Below are 16803 nucleotides of genomic sequence, written 5' to 3' on the forward strand. Positions count from 1 at the left end.
TAGAGTCATGGGTCCTGGTAGGGCCACGTGAAGGAAGGACCACCCTTTCCTGGGCAGACTGCGTTCCTTCCGTTGAAACAAGGTGTGGACATTTCGGAAACCACAGGCAGAGTCTGGCCGGAGGGTTTCACGTGACCAGTCTTTTTTTTCCCTCTGTTTTTCCCTCTATTAAAAACAAAGCCAGTAAAAGCTGGGTTTTACTGAGAAGGGTTACGGGGTGTTTGAAGATGGGTGTCTTCCCTCGGCTCCAGTCCCTGCCTGGCTGCTGACCCGGGGGAGAGTGGGGCCAGGGGAGCGTGGTGAGGGTGGCTGGACACACCTTTTTTCGTCCGGAAAGGAGCCCAGGCAGTGTGACCGACGGCTCTGGGTCCCCAGCTCCCTGCGGGGCAGAACGGGCTGGGGAGGGGGGCAGGGGTCCAGACTCAGTACCCTCACCTCTGCCCTCAGAAGGCAAAGCACTCAGCATTCTCTGTCCTCAGTGCGTCCTGCATACATTTTAAGGTTTCTTAGTTTTTTTTTTTAAAACTGCCGCACCTGGTGTTAATCCTGGGCTATCCTACGTGTGCCTTACAGAACTCTGTTCTTTCCACTTTTCTGCAAGTTTGAAATTATTTCCAAACAAAAGGTTTCAAAAACGCCAGGACCAGGTGCACGTCCTCATTGTCCCGGTCCGGTGTGGCTGTCCCAGCCTCTGCAGAGCTCGGGCTCCACCACACGCTGAGGGGTCGCTGAGCCCCCCCACCACGTGACGTGAGGGCCTCCTCCCTACAGCCTCCCTCGCACACTCCTGCTCATTTATTCCTTAGCTCGGTTTCCTGCCTTCCTCTGGCTGCACACGGCCAGCGTCTGAGTGCCGGCCAGTCCCCCTCACGGGGCATGTGCACCGGGGAAGACGTGAACAAGGGTACGAAGGAGCTGAGTTTCCAGGTTGAAAATGTCCAGCCTGACTCTGCAGGGTGGAGAGTGATTGTCTAACAGGCTAACAGGTGAAAAAACCAATTCACCAAAGGCTCTTTCCTACCCGCTTTTTTTTTTTTTTTTTTTTTTTTGAGAGAGAGAGGGCATGTGCATTGGTAGGGGAAGGGCAGAGAGACAGAATCCTAAGCAGGCTCCACACCAAGCCTGGTTTGGGGCTCGAACCCACGACCGTGGGATCGTGGACTGAGCTGAAATCAAGACGGAGCCCCCCAGGTGCCCCTCTTTCCTAGAAACTTGTAACCGGCTTCCAGCACTTCTCAAAATTATGATTTTGAGATGCCAACACTGGGGGACAAAATGTGGGGAAAACGTGACCAGGATGACAGGATGTGGTGCCGGGTGTGGTGCAGAGGCCCAGCGGCACTAAGCCTGCAGGACTCACGTGGTCGCTGTGGCTCCTCCGCGTGGCACACGTCTGGTCTGACACACACGTATGAACAGTGACCGTGTGACTGGACCTTGGGGACTGGTGTCACCACCGGGTCGGACCCAGCCTCACCTCGGTCCACGTCTGGCTCATGTTCTCTGTTGCAGGCTCTCTCCCTGTGCACTCGCTCTTGCTCCTAAGCTGAGCCCCGAGGGCTTGGGGGGTGGGAGATGGCTTCTGGAACCCCGGTTTCTGAGTGAAAATTCCAGCCCTGCCGTGTGCATGGGAGTCTCCTGGCCTCGCCTCCCACGCGGCACTCATTGGAGAGAAAGTCCCTTCAAAACCACTTGCTTCTCAAGGGGGGCTCTCTGTGCAGCTGCAGGCGTGAGCAGAGAAGGCATGTCTTCCCTCAGCCTCTTTCTCAGACGCGTGGGACTTCTGGAAGGTCGCCCCTGGCAGGACATCTGTCAGCTGTCAGCCCACCTGTTTCCACCCAGAGGGGCCTCCGGCAGGTCTTCTGGGCTGCTGGACTCGTGGCTCTGGTCCACCACGGGGGCCACGGCAGATAATGGGGTCAAGACGGACTTCTCTTTAGCACAGCCACTTTGCGGTTGCCCCAGAGTGTTTAGTTTAGTGCTGGTTTGGGACACCTGCAGGGACTGGACACACTGCGCTGATGGTAGGGGGCGTGGTGTCCTTCTCCTCCTGCTGGCCCCGGTGCCTCTGTTCACAGCTGCTCACCAAAGTCCTGCCCTGCCAGGCGTGCTAGGGGCTGGGGTGGCGCATTAGATCTGTGGCCATGTGGCCTCTGCCATGGCTACTGAGTTCAGCTGCTACAGCACAGAAGCAGCCACAGACGATATGCAGACAAATGTGCATGGCTGTGTGCCAATAAAACTTTATTTACAAAATCAGGTGGTGGGCCAGTCATGGCCTGAAGGCCACTGTGTCCCCCTACAGGAGACACACGGGGTTTTAACTGAACTTTAGTGACTTAGAGTCTCATGTTAGTATGTAGAGGGTCTTAACACTAATTTACGTAGAACGGTCAAGAAATAAAAACCGTGTCATAGTGGTCTTTTTTGGTTTTTAAAGTTTACTCATTTGAGAGAGAGAGAGAGAGAGAGAGAGAGAGAGGATCCGAAGCAGATTCCACACTGTCAGCACAGAGCCCGATGTGGGGCTCAAACTCATGAACCGTGAGATTATGACCTGAGCTGAAATCAAGAGTCAGCTGCTCAACTGACAGCCACCCCGGCGCCTCTCAGTGGTCTTCCTGAACACCCACTGCCCCTTTTCCTGGGCCAGAATGACGCTGACTATGGCCTCTGGCCCCAGAGAAACGCTATTTCCAGTGTGATCGTAAATTCGGAGAAGTCTATGTGGCAGGTGGAACTAAAATGGTCGCAGTTGTATTTAATTTGAACTATTAAGAATTTTTTCACCCTGATTGGACACTGAAGGTCAGACAGAAAATGAAACCAGCCACTGGTGCTTCTGTGTCAGCAAGAGGATTTGCGGCCAACTCCGAGTCTCACACCAGCTCTCCGTGTCTGACTTAATGAGGTGCGGAGCCAGGAGCTGCCGCGGCCTGGGAGTCTGTGCCCCCGGAGCCCTTGTGCGTGGCGGCCTCAGTAGGCGGCCTTCAGGAGGTGATCAGGGCCAGGTGAGGCCCCCCTTGTGGGATTCCTGTCTGCAGAGAGAGACCAGAGCCCACGGTCTGCCCGGTGAGGACAGGGTGGGAAGAGGCTGCCACCACGAGGGCTGTCAGAACAAATGCCTGCTGTTCAAGCCTCTGCGACTTGCTACTGGGCCCAGCCGACCGAACCAAGAGCAACGGTGGGATGTCTCCCAGGCCGGCGGCCAGGCCTCGAGGGGGCTGGACTGGGACCTGGACAGGGTGGCCCATGTGTCTGACCCTTCCAGACTCAGAAAGGGCGTTTCCCTGTGGTTGTCGGCGGGAGGAAGGGCACTGGTCTAGCAGAGCCGGCAGGATGCCGCTGTCACTCGGTGCTGCCGGTGGTGAGAGTCAATGGGACACTGAGCCAAAGCTGCTGGAACGAGGCCCTGTTGGCATGACATCCCAAAAGGTGGGGCCGAGCAGAATCGGCAGGTGCCTGGGGGTGAGGGGGGCTCAGGGGTTGCAGGCCCGTCACCGCTGCTCACCGCGGGACCTCAGGGCACCAGCCCCTCTACCCTGCCCCCTGCACAGCCCCATCGTCCGCCCGGCACCCATCTGCCGTGCTCTGTGTCCATCTCCCTTGGGCCGCTCAGCGCATCCAAATGGGCCTGGTGTGCGGGCCCCGTCCTCATCTGTTGCCTGCATTGCGGTCCCTGGTGGTTTCTACGCTCATCTTGGGTCAGAGATGGGAGTGCACTGGGAAGTAAGAGCGGGTGTGAGGCCCTAACTGTGCACCTCACCAGTCGCACAGGCTCCCGGGCCTCACCAGTCTCTGCCACAGCGGGTACAGGTGCCTTGTCACCTGGAGGGTATGTCTCCTCCAGCGGTCAGCTGGGGTTGGGGCCTGTGTCTAACCCTGGTACCATCAGAGTCTGGCTCTGCATCTCCTCTGTGAATGCTGGGCACAGGCTTGTGGTTGGAAAATTGAACAGGGCCATAGGTGGGTGTGTATGCAGTGGTTGGTGGATGGAGGGAAGGACAGAGGGACAGAGAGAAGAAGCGGGGGGGGGGGGCGGGAGGGCAGGGAGGAGGAAGGGTGGGGTGGAGGAGGGCAAGGAGAAGGAGGGAAGAGTGGAGGGAGTGCGGGGAGAAGGGGGTGGGGTGGTGGCAGGCATGGTTGAATGGATGGTCAGGTCAAGGACTGGGTGGGTGAGTGAATTAACAAGAATCCTTTTTTCTCCCTTCCTAGTAGAAAACAAATGTTTTGTTTTAGAGAAAGAGGCAGGCACCAAGGGGTGTCCTTGTTCAGGGCAGAGGACTGCACCTCAAAATATCCGGCAGCCGCCTCCTCTCGGCTGCCCATGCGATGCTGGTGGCGGGGGGAGGGGGACGTGTCAGCCCAGCCTTCCGGGCAGGTGTGTGCCCCCCGAGGCATCTGCTCTGGTGTCCTGGACACAGTGGCCCAGCTGCCCTGGAAGGAGCCGTGGCATCTCCCACTCTGTGGCCCCCGCCTGGCAGACTCCAGTGGCTTCCTTAGGCTCAGAGCCTGGGGCAGATGGGTCTGAAATAGCCAACGGCCACCCCTGGCCCAGGGATGAACCTCCTCTATCGCTCGTGTGTCTTTGTGTCTAGGAGCCCAGGCCATTGGCTGCGGGAAGATGCCAGTTTTTCTCCAGTGAGGTGGGTTATGTGCATGACGCCTACCAGACAGAGGTATGTAGGGCGGGGGTCCGTGAGCTTTTGCTGCGCTAATCCGTGTCCCCCAGGCATTCTGTGCCCCAGGCCGGGGTCTGGATGCACAGCCTCCTGACTGCCAGCTCTCTGTGAGCACCCGCGCTCTGTTCCAGCCAGCGCTGGCATTTCATGCATCGCACCCCTGGGGGGTCGCAGCTGCTGGCCATCCCGTGCAGGACGCACAGCAAGCTAGCAGCCCTGTCTGGGTGGGTGTGGCACTATTAACAGCTGCAAAGCACAGTTGGGTCAGCTGCATTTACCTTGGCTGAGAGGCTGGTCCCTGGGCCACTCCCCATGCACAAGACGCCAGGAACAAGAGTGCAGGATGGACGGCATGCCCTCCCTCTCAGGCCAGCCCCGGCAGCCCTCTTGCCCCAGCTCTGCATGAATGCATCAGCTGCACTGAGCATGGCCTCCCAAACTGTGCAAATGTCCAGGAGGAGCTGAGAGCCTGGATCACACACCTGGACAGGCCCCCACGTGGCTTGTGCAGGTTCCTCGACCTCAGGGCCTGGAGGGTCCCTGCTGCCCCTCCAAGGGGGCGGCATTTTTCTCCAAAGGCTGACCCCAGCCCTCCTGGCCTTTTGCCTGGCGGGGGGAGCCCGGGGACTCGTCCTGTCCGAGGGCATCATGGGGCTCTCCAGGCCCTACCCGTGCACCCCACCTATCCACAGACACTTCAGCTGGCTGCCCTTCCTTCCTGCTCCCCTCTACTCCTGGCGTCAGGGAGAGGCAGGACCCCTTCCTGAATCCCATCAGTCAGGCTTCTGAGGACAGGCCCACGTGTCCGGGGCTTGCCCCTTGCTCCCGACCCTCTGTCTCTTAGAACCAGCCCAGGGGCTTGAGCAAATCCTGACTCTGGGTCCCGCCTCAGTTTGTTGATTCAGTAGACACAGGATTTGCAAAGCTCCCTGAGGACTCAGGGACCCACGCTGCCCGCACCGCTCTAAACCAGGGCCGGCAGCTTGCCCCATAAAGGGTCAGTAATATTTCAGGGTTTATAGGCCAAGTGGTCTCTGTCCCAGCTACTTGACCCTGTCTCTCTGGTGTGACAGTGGCCACGGGCAAGGTGTTGTCAGAGGAGCGTGACTATATGGAGCTTCGCCTGCAAAGCAGGCAGTGGGCCAGGCTGGGCTGGAGACCCTTGCTGGCTGACCAGTTCTAACCCCCGTCCCATGTGGTTGCACACTTCTTGGGAGGGGACGCTTAGGGTCAGGCCTCTTGACCTCCAGATCTCCGGCCTGTGGCGCTGACCTTCCCATCAGGCACGTGCAGCCCTCCCTCCTCCCCATCAGCCTCCAGCCCTGCCCCTCCCAGGGCCCTTTGTCATTTCCAGTGAGCCTCCCTCCTGCCCTTGCTTGCACACACCAGAGCGTCCCATGGCCTGCAGCCACAGGACCCTGAAAGGAAGTCCACGAGTCCAGTGGTTCTGGAGGTGCGGCCAAAGAGGGGCCGGGGCGCCAGGGACGGTCCGAGGGCCTCTGGGGTGGGGCCCTGCTCCCTCACCTGTCCTGGGCCAGCTGAATCCTTGATGAGAGTCTGGCCCACCAGCCCTCAGCACACCATCCTCCCTCAGAAGCGTCTCCTCCCCAGATGGCACCGTCTTCCTTCTGAAGGGGGGTGGTCTCCACCCCGGTTACCTCCCACGTGTGGGCGGCATGGCTGTGTCACGTGTTGACAGTCCTGGGGGAGGGAGGAAGGCACATGGTTTTGCCTAATTTTGCTCTTTTAACATCAAGTCTCCCAACCACTTGCCGTGTCTTTGCAGCAGGTGCCCAAGGGGAGGCCTCCACGTGGCTTACACAGGGCTGGCGTGGCAAGGTCGGGCTGCTGGGAGCTTGTGGCCCTATGTGTGGTCACCTGGAGGTGTCCCCACCTGTCCCACCTGTTCCCACCTGGAGACGTTCCCACCTGTCCCCACCTGGAGCCGTCTCACCTGTCCCCACCTGGAGGTGTCCCCACCTGTAGGCACAGAGCCTAGAGCCCTCTCCCTCTCCTTGTCCACCAGATGTTGGCTGCCTGGACTCCCTGGTGGCCAAGCCTGGTCCTCTGACCCTCCAGCAGGGGAAGGTCCTGCCACCCGCAAGCATGTGGAGGGTCAGGAAATCTGGCTCAGGAGGAGGAGCTCCTGACTGACCCAGGCGCAGTGGCCGGGCCCTGGCCCCGGGGGAGGCAGCCCTGCCCACTCCAGGTCAAGGAAGGACAGGCACCTGACAATGTCTCTCTGCTGGCAGGTCACCTGTCACTCCTTTAACGGCCAGTGCCCGCTGAAGGTGAAAAGCAGCACCTGTTACTGCTGTGACCTCTACAATTGTCAGAGGTGAGGGCTGGGGCCCAACTGGGCAGCAAGCAGTCCCTCTCCTGGCCCCTGCCCCATGCCTGTGTGAGGGAGGGGTTCTCATCTCACAGATGGGAAACTGAGGCTGCATGGGGGGGGAGGGACAGGGAGGGACACGGCCTCCTGCCCCATGGTTGCAGCTCTGCCTCGAGACTGTGCATCTGGACGCCCAAGTTCCTCAGTGCTTCCTCCCTGCTTGGCTGGGGCAGGCAGCTGGGGTGGGCTGCAGAAGGTCCCCCTTCTCTTCATCTGCGGGCAGCAGAGGACACTCTTCTGTGATGTGGACTGTGAGAGCCTCCCCAGGACAGGCCCTGGGTTCTTGGCGCTCAGGCTCGCCCACACGGAGCCGCCGGTGTCCGTCCTTAAGGGTCAGGCTTCCTACTAAGGCCCTGGGCACCGGTTTTGTGTTAATAGCTTGAACACCTACATTAAAACCAGCAGGCTTTCACGTATGCTTCTTGGGGATGCCTCTCTTGAATTGCTGAAAACTCCGGGGCTTTAAGCTACAACCTCCTTCCCCCAAAGATGGTTCCCTCCCATTTCCAAGCAAGAGTGGCTAAAGCAGCACGTGTGTGGGTCACCGTCTCCACGCAGTCCTGAGGGCCCGGCTGCAGGCCCTCGGCCACAGCACCGTGGTCCAGCTACGCACAGATGGCCTCAGTCCCGTGTGGGGAGGGCCAGGATGAATCCCCTGTGGGCTCACCTTCCTGTGCTCCCTGCCAAGGCAGCCGGGTACAGAGAGCTCCGTGTCAGGCCTGCTCGCTCTGAGGGTGCCCTTCTGCCTGCGCTTGGGTTTGGGGAGTGGACTTGGGTGGTCCTTCCTGCTCTTTGGGGGCCTTCCTGCTCTTTTGGGGGCCAGGCCTGCTCTTGGGAGGCCTGGGCTCTTTTCCTGGAGGGATGTCCAGATGCCCTGGGGAACAGCTTTCTCACCATGAACTCAGGGTGCAGCTGGGCTGGTTCATGAGGGGCAGTGTCCCCCAACCCGTCCCCCGCAGCACCAACAGAGCTGCGGGGTTTTATGGCCAAAGACTACAGCCTGTCCGGGAGCAACTCGCAGGCTGTGGCACTGGCTGTGACCTGTTCCCCTCCACCTGCAGCGCCGAATCTTCTCCCACCTACTACGAGTTCGTGGGCGTGAGCAGCTGTCAGGATGTGCTTCACCTGTACCGGCTACTCTGGGCCTCAGCGGTGCTGAACGTCCTGGGTGTGTTCCTGGGTATCCTCACGGCAGCTGTCCTGGGGGCCTTCAAGGACATGGTGAGTAGGGCCCCCTGGTGCTGGCCCTACGGACAGGTCGGGGCTCTGGGGCCTGTGTCCTCTGAGGTGGGCAAGGCGGGCCTCCTTATCGTCACTAACAAAGGAGGAAACGGAGGCTCATGGAAACTGCCAGCCGTCTGTTAGGGCGACAGCAAGCCTTCACTGGTCGCTTCCAGAAGCAGCTACTCTAGGACATGTGCTGCCATCTAGGCAGCCTCTAGGGCATGTGGGGACATGCCATTGGACAGCTGTAGGGGTGGGCACTAGGGCGGGCGGGGGCGGGGGCATGCTGTCTGGGAGCTGTAGGGCCGGGTGCTCCCGGCAGGGATGCGGACGTGTGATGGGAGAGCTTTAGGGGTGGGCGCTCTGGCAGGGGTGGGGAGCCTCTCCGCAGGAAGCAGCTTACACGTGGGGCTGGGCTGTGCAGGACACTTGTCCCCTCTTCTCCCTGAGACTGCTTGTTCCAAACTAGAATTCCTGCACTGCTCGGCTGACCCCTCCTGGGGCGGGTCGTCCTTGGCCGTGGAGGCACGCCATGGGGTCGCCCCCACCTCAGGTCACGGACTCCAGAGAACACCCAACACCCATGTGAGTTGGGAAAGGGTTCCGTGCCTTCCATGCTGGCAGGAAGTGGTCTGCACAGGGTCATGGATGTTTCTGCGGAAGCCCACTGCATCCCAGTGTAGCCGGTTCAAAGTGTTCAGTCTTGCCAGTTTCTGGCTAAAGAGGGCTAGATCGTAGACGGGAGGCGGGGTGTGTCCGCTTAGACCTTTGTCATTCCCGAAAACCTGGTGAAAGTTAATGGGCCGCCCCAGGAAGGACGTCAGCCCCGTGGGTTTTCTGGAAGGGACTGGAGTTCATCAGAGTCTACAATAAAGCTGCTGGAGTGTTTTGTCAAGAATAAAATGATGCCTCGAAGGGCCACCAGTCACAATGGGCCACAGAGCTGTGTCTACACTCCACTCTGGACAGTTCTCTCATGCACACCCACAGCTCTGGGGCATTGAATGAAAGAGGGAAGGTGATTCCTTAGAGGTTTACACCTACTGAGTAGTCTTATACGTCTAGTGGATTTTATAGCTTAGAAATCATCTTGAGGAATGCAGGAGCTTCATGAGCAGCCCAAGCGGCAAGTCCTCACACACAGCCGGCCCCGGGCAAGAGGGTGGACCCGCTGGGGCCAGATCGGCAGGCACAGGAGAGAGAGTAAGGCCAGGCTGGGCCCCCAGTGTCCCCCGCAGAGGGCTGCCCATGCCGACCCCAACCTGCCCACCCTCCCGAATCCCGAAATGGCACAAGCACAGAGTAAGATCCAGCGAGCCCCTCTCCAGCCCACGGCGTCATCTGCGCCCCTTACCCTGTGACCAGCCCTGTGGGCCCAAGCCCCCAGGCCACCAGAGGCAGCTGTTCCTCCTACCGGATGTCCCCCAACCCCTGCACACCAGGCCTTGGTCCCGGGATGCTCTGCGCACACCCCCTCCCCCCAGCACACCAAAACTCCATCCCGTGATGCTCTGCGCTGCGCCCCGCCGCCCCCAAACCAGGCCTGGGTCCTGTGATGCTCTGTGCGCCCCTCGGCATGCACAGCTCCGGTCTGCCCCGACAGCCCTTAGCTCAACCCAACACACACAGTAGGCACACAGTAGGGTTTGTTCATGGACGTGGCAGCAGAGCGGTCAGGCCCGCGAACTTAGCCCTGAGTTTTCCGTCTTCCTTCCGCACCCTTATTCGCCCTTCAGAGTGTGCAGAGGCGGCCTGGGCAGGAGGGGCTGGGAGGTGGCAGGTGCCAGACCTTGGAGCTCCACCTCCGGGGGCCTGCAGGTGCGGGTGGACCTGGGTGCCCTCTCTGCTTCCACTGCTCCCTCCCCTCTGCTCGTGCCCTGCACCCCCACTGCTCAGGACCTGCCTCTGCTCCCCATCAGTGGGGGTGGTAAGTTTCCAGATATGCTGTCGGCTCCCGAGGCCCCTTCCTGAAGCATGGGGGCTGCCCGTGGTGTCAGATGGGAATCCAGGTCTGTCCTGGTGGGAGGGATGCACCTCAGGTCCGGGACCCCTTGAGCCTCCCTCTGGGGAGGGGTCTCTCCCACGGCCCCCCGCCTTGGGGCCACAGGTGGATGGCCCAAGTCCTGTTTTCCTCTGGAGAGTTGGAGCCATCTGGGTGAGCTAACAAGAGCAGGGCCCTGAGGGGGTGGGACGCTCTGGTGTTATTTGCACATCTCTGGAAATCCCCACGACCATGCAGTCTAACCCTGTGCTGTGCTGCCTGGGGAGCACATGTGGGGGGTCAGCCCTCTGTCGCCGCAGCTGGGCGGAGACTCCCGGGACACGAGGCCCCTGGAGAGGAGAAGCCAGCATTTTCCTTGCCTTTTCAAATAGAAACCAAAGAGATCCTGGCCTCATCTGGCATCTTGGTGGGTCCCTGGGACAAATAGAAAGGAAAAATAAGCCCTACTTTTAGGTGTTTAGTTTTGATCTGAGGGCATGGTCTCTCACTTGCAGGTGTCAGATGGGGATGGTTTGTGGATGGGGCTCTGTAGGCTTGAAGCCAGGGGCGCCCGCCTTCCGGAGGGCTGCTGACACGTCTCCGTTCTCTCCATTCTTTCGGCAGGTCCCTCTGTCCCAGCTGGCCTATGGCCTCTCCGCTGCACCCCAGATCCTCTGCAACCCTGCCCAGCAGGTCCTGGCCTACACGGGCTTCTGCCCACCATCCGCACCCCTCCCCACCTGCTCATCCTACCCTCTGCCTCTGCAGGTAGGCTCAGTATCTCCTGGAGGAAGCCTGTGTGCTCACATCGTGGGCAGTGGTCATCCAGGACAGCTGTGGTCAGATGAGACATGAATGGGGGCTCAGGTTGAGGGAAGATGGGGGCCCACAGCCTTCCCTGCCCCCAGTTTAGTAACAGGGTGGCGAAGCCAGCCTGGACTGGTGAGAGGGCTGGGAACGATGTGAGGGGGGCATGGTGGACAACTCCAACTGTCCTCGCCCTTCCTGACGTTTTGAGCTCCTTTGCTCCTTGTGGCCCTGGTGACCCAGCCTTTAGTGTTGCCCGAGCTGTGAGCCTTTTCTGAGCCAGGCCCGGGTCCTGCAGAAGTTCCCACCACATCCTAGCCAGCCGCGGGGGCCTGTGAGTACTTATTTACGGGGAGCCGTAAGCCTTGCCCCCAGCCATACCTCACCCCCAGAAGTGGCCACCTCATAGGGCAAACCCAGCAGGACACGTGGGCCTTGGGGCTGTGTGGCGGGGGCGAGCCCTTGTCCCTGGATGGGTGCTCCCCTGGGGCTCCAGTCGTGGCTTTGTTGGGGAGCCCACGTGCCTGCCAGCTGGCCGCCCTGGGGCACAGAGGCCTCACCAGTCTGCCAGCATGAGCAGGTGGGCGTGGGTGCGGGGGGCTCTCTGGAGCCCAGGACGTGGGGTGCATCACGCAGAGGAAGGGCCGTCTGGGGGCAAACTGAGTGGTGTTCGGGCCTCCTGGTCCAGCAGGGCGGGCCCCTGTTCCACGTGCCTTGACCATGAGGCTGGTGGCTGTGCTCTCTGGGAGTGGGTGTGTGTAGCCTTTGAATCCCGAAGGGGACCCGACCCAGCAGTACCCCCAAAGCCCAGCCCCCTCTGGTCTCTGCAGGGACATGCCATGTGGCACCCCCTCCCTCCCAGGAAGCATCGGCCGGGTCCTGAGTGACGCCAGGCCCTGGTCCTATGGGGACACTAGGGTGCTCGCTGCTGCGTCCATGTGAGGCCCTCCTCGAGGGGTCCAGAGCATCTTCTCCACATCTGTGACACAGGGAGGGATGAGATCAGGGCTCAGGAAACGACAGTGTTTGCCCACAACCCTATAGCGCTCACCCCCAAGGACAGGCACCACCCTGAGGCACCGGACACCACCTTCCCAGATGCCCAGGTGGCCATGCGTGGCAGCATTATCTTCCCAGGAGTATCGCCCACATCTGCCCTTGGGTATCCCCTCTGGTCCCCGCCATGGTAAGGACCACGTGGCCTTGGCTGTGGCCTGTGTCCTAAAGGCTCTGCTCTGGCTCCCCATCCCCTTAGTCTGCCAAACCCAGAGCGTGAGACCCACAGCTGTAGGGAAGCTGGACCCGTGGGCGCTGGGCCCCTTTGGTGACCAACCACAGTGCCGTGTCACCCACCCGAGTGTAGGCAGGACTGGCCCAGGTGTGGCTCATCTGCTCCAGGGAGGGGAGGCGTGGCCTTGAGCTGTGGTGCGTGCTGTAGGCTGGGAGGCAGTCCTGCCAGGGCCCTGGCCCGTGTCCGACGTCTCCCACAAGCTTGGCCCCGGGTGCACCCCAAATGCCAGGCCTGACTTGCCCTGGGGGCCTGCCGGTCTTTGGGGCAGGCAGCTGTGGGGGGCCCTTGCCGAGTCTGTGTCCTGACCTCAGGCCCCGGGGCGGGTGTCCTGCTCTTACAGGTTACGGTGCGTCTCCTCAGCAGACGTGCTCCTTGTGGGAGCTGGGCATGGCGGGGGCCTTCCACGTGTGGCAGTGGCCTTCCACGTGTGGCAGTGGCCTTCCACGTGTCGGCTTTATTCCTGTGCCACATTCCACCCCCAGTCACCTTCAGGGCCTCTGGCTTGTCACGAACACAGATGCTCTCTCTTTGCCCCGGGGGGCTTGGGTCCCCCCCTGCCTCTCCAGCCTCCGTCTGCAGCGTGTGCGGGGGCATAATTACATATGTGCCCACGCCGAGATCTGGGGAGATGACCAGTCAGGGGCCTCCAGGTGTCCCCCGGGGAGAGAAGCAGAGCCAAAGCGGTCTCGTGACCAATGGAGAGGGAAACGGGGTGCTCCAAGTGCCATCATTGGCAGCAAAGTACACCCCACGCAGTAGCAGGGAGCAGACGGTGGTCAGGACCAGCGGTAGTCAGGGCTGTTTGGAGCCATTCGTCAAAAGGAAGACCTTCAAGGGACCCCACCTCCCTGCTCCCCAGGTTGCCTGGCCAGGACATGCAGGACGGCTCATCTGCTTCCCTGATGGGGCTGCCTGTGTGGACAGAGCTGTCCCAGTGGGGCCCTGTCTGCCAGTGGTCTTCCTCAGGGCTCACAGAAATTTCCTTGGTGATCTGTAGTGGTTTAGTCTGTGGTTCACGGTGGTTTAGTCTGTGGTCTGTGTTTACTCCGTTGGTGGTGGTTTTCTCTGTGGTCTGTGGTGCTTTAGTCTGTGGTCCATGGTGGTTTAGTCTGTGGCCTGTGGTCCTTTTGTCTGTGGTCTGTGGTGCTTTATTCTGTCCTCTGTGGTGGTTTATTCCATGGTCTGTGGTGGTTTAGTCTGTGGTTCATGATGGTTTAGTCCGTGGTGGTTTAGTCTGTGCTCTGTGGTGGTTTATTCCATGGTTTATGGTGGTTTAGTCTGTGGTTCATGATGGTTTAGTCTGTGGTGGTTTAGTCTGTGCTCTGTGGTGGTTTATTCCATGGTCTATGGTGGTTTAGTCTGTGGTTCATGGTGGTTTAGTCTGTGGTTCATGGTGGTTTAGTCTGTGGTCTGTGGTGGTTTAGTCTGTGGTCTGTGGTGGTTTTGTCTGTGCTCTGAGGTGGTTTATTCTGTAGTCTATGGTGGTTTAGTCTGTGGCCTGTGATGGGTTAGTTTGTGGCTCGTGGTGATTTACTCTGTGGTCTCTGAGCTGCTCATTTCCAGTGGAGGGCAAGTGGATATAGGCATGGGAGAGACTGGGAGCTACCAGCAGAATACAGGGAATGTTCTCTAGAAGTTTGCTTTGTCCCCCCACAGTCAGAAGGGAGAAACAGGGGTGGGCAGGTCCCCGACCATTGGATTCTGAAGCCCATGCTGTCGACTCTGAGCAGGGTGGTATTCCTGGGTTCAGCTATGGCCTGTGAGGGCATTCTTCTTCCAGAATCCTGAGATCCCAGGGCCCCTGGGGAAGGGGAGCCACAGTCCAGGAGGCTGGCCTCTCAAGAGCCCCCGGCACTGGTGGGTGGGGAGTAGAGGGGCCGCAGCAGGGCCAGGAGATCAGGGCTCTTACACACCCTGGGTATTTCATAGAGGGGACTTCTAGCTTTATTTATTTACATATTGGTTTTAAGTAGACACTCATTTTCTTTTGTTTTTAAGGCTTATTTATTTATTTTGAGAAAGAGAGAGAAAGTGAGAGGGGCAGATAGAGAGGGAAAGAGAGCGAATCCCAAGCAGGCTCCACTCTGTCACATGGAGCCCAGTGCGGGGCTGGAACTCACAAACTGTGAGATAATGACTTGAGCCAAAACCAAGAGTCGGACACTTAACCTCCTGAGCACCCCCCCAGGTGCCCCTTAAGAAGGCATTTCTAACCATTAGAATTCAAGGGGGAAAATTTAAGAGTTTTGTTGGTAGGTGGAGAAAAACTGGAAATTTTATTGATTTAAAATATGCGCCATACCCAACATTTTTGTTCTCAGAATCACTTTTACTTGAGTCTGTGTGTTAGTGGGGGTTCCTCAGGGAAACAGAACGGATAGGATTGTGTGCATATACAGATGATACAGATATTGATACACAGAAAGAGGCAGAGAGACAGAGACAGACAGAGACTGAGAGACAGACACAGGCAGAGAGACAGATCCCTGAACGTCCAGGCCAGGACAGATGTAGGCTGCAGACCAGGGGAAAACAGATCTTGCATGTCTGGTCAGTCTGGAGGCAGAGCCCCTCTTCCCAGGGAATTCAGTCTTTCCCTCTTATGAGGGAAATTCAGCCTTCAACCGATTGGACTGATGTAAATGCCAATCACATCTGGAAATACCTTCGTAACAACATCCAGACTGGTGTTTGAGCATCTGTGCACGAAGGCCTGACCAAGTGGACACCTGAAATTAACCATTGGGCTATGATGAAAATGTTGATGTCTTATTTTTTCCTTCAAATACAAAGTGGTGGGGAGCCCAGAGCGCTGCCCACCACCCCCCCCCCCTGCCCCCCTCCCCAGATGCTCTAGGCAGCATCTTCCTTGGACGTTGCGTGGCCAGGAGCTAGGAATTTGGAAGATGGGCACCCCTGTAGGCGGCTGCAGGCGCAGAGTGTGTGCCCGGGAGGCTCCTGTGGTCCGATCAGGGGGCCTGCGTAAGGCGGATGGCCCTGGGTGTGGAAGGACCCCAGGCCCCAGGAAGGCTCTGTGTAGACTGTGTGTGGGGCTGGCCCCTCCGCCGACTGAGGACGCCTTTCTGTTCTGTTACAGCGCTGTGGCCATCTCCCAGCCTCGACTCCCAGGGACCCTCCTCTGTCTGAGGATTTGCAGCCTCCCAACGACCCCCCTCTCTGTGCTCCAGCCCACTTCCTTCCAGGAGAGAAGCCTCCCCCCTACACTCCCTGACACACAGGGGGTAGATTGAAAAATAGGTTTTTGGTTAAAAAAGCAGCCGCTACAAACCCTGCTTCTGTGGCCAACCTCCTAGAGACGTCAGGGGAATGTTCCAGAAGTCCACACCCTCTCTCCCCTCCTGGGCGAATCCATGGGCAGAGAGGCCAGGACCAGTGGTGGGGACGGAACCCCAGGTGACTGAGACCCCCCCAGGCTGCACCTCTGCTCGGCCACCCAGCCCAGAGTGTAAGCCGGACACTAGACAGATCCAGCGTGTCCACCTGGAGCCCCCTTGGTCTGGTCCTCTGTCATCGCTCGCTAAAAAGCTGCTTCCTCACTGTCCTCTTAATGAGTTAGTTATTATTTTGCAAAGGGAATACGGCTCAGCATATCCTGTGTGAGGATCATGTTTCAAGGACATGTGTTGTATGTTCACATGTTTATATGGTGTCCTCAAGAAGTGCATGGTCTCCATGCTCAGAGCTGTGTTCTCTCGGCATTTACTTGCTGGGGATAAAAAGATGCTTTGGCTCAAATTCCAGCACTGCTTGTAAAGTGTGTGTTCGCTGAGGTCTGTGCACGCTCCGTGTCCAAACCCGCCGTCCCACCTGCAGAAAGGCTTGCTATCCCAGGCCACCTGTTTCCTACCCAAGGCATCCGGACTTCCGGCTGCCGCATGTGCGGTCCCCCTTGCCTGCAGGGCAGATGCCTCTAACTCCAGCCTCTGTGTTCCGAGTGACCCCTGGGGTGCGCAGCTCCTGAGGCCCTTCCACAGAACCTGGAGTGAGCTCTGACTTACGGACCAGCACTAGTGACCCAGGCACCTGGTGCTGCTGGAGGGCACACCCCTGGGAAATGACCAAATCCTGGTTGAGTGACAGGCCCGAGTCCTAAAGTACAGTCCTGGGTCACTGGGGAAAAGAGATAAGTCAGTCGGGGGGGGGGGGGGGGGGGGGGGGTGGTGGTGTGGGAGGGGCGACAGGAGGGGGAGGGCGAGGGGGAGGGAAGAAAGGAAAAAAGAAGAGGATGGTAAGGAGCCGCGGTCTCCGGCCCCCCCTGCTGGCTGCGAACGCAATTCGAACAGACCTTATCCTCAGCCTGGTGCAGAAACGCCTCATCCTGTTGTCTGAGGACACGGAAAGCTTTCTCTGCGGAAGGTGCCACCCGCGTGGCGTGCGGGCGACACGGTGGGCCAGGCCACGGAGC

General features: G+C 59.2%; 1 protein-coding gene across 1 annotated transcript in view; it reads left to right on the forward strand.

Annotated features, from left to right (window-relative positions):
- Window positions 1-16278, forward strand: part of TMEM255B (transmembrane protein 255B) — a 39735-nt gene extending 23457 nt beyond the window's left edge. The window contains exons 5-9 of the mRNA XM_042904897.1: window positions 4599-4679; window positions 6935-7020; window positions 8136-8295; window positions 10904-11047; window positions 15475-16278. Of these exons, the coding sequence (XP_042760831.1) occupies window positions 4599-4679; window positions 6935-7020; window positions 8136-8295; window positions 10904-11047; window positions 15475-15609 (606 nt within the window). The 3' untranslated portion in view covers window positions 15610-16278. The remainder of the gene's footprint in view (window positions 1-4598; window positions 4680-6934; window positions 7021-8135; window positions 8296-10903; window positions 11048-15474) is intronic.
- Window positions 16279-16803: the final 525 nt, after the last annotated feature.

Source organism: Panthera leo, chromosome A1 (genome assembly GCF_018350215.1).
Source record: "Panthera leo isolate Ple1 chromosome A1, P.leo_Ple1_pat1.1, whole genome shotgun sequence".
In the NCBI taxonomy this organism is placed as follows: domain Eukaryota; kingdom Metazoa; phylum Chordata; class Mammalia; order Carnivora; family Felidae; genus Panthera; species Panthera leo.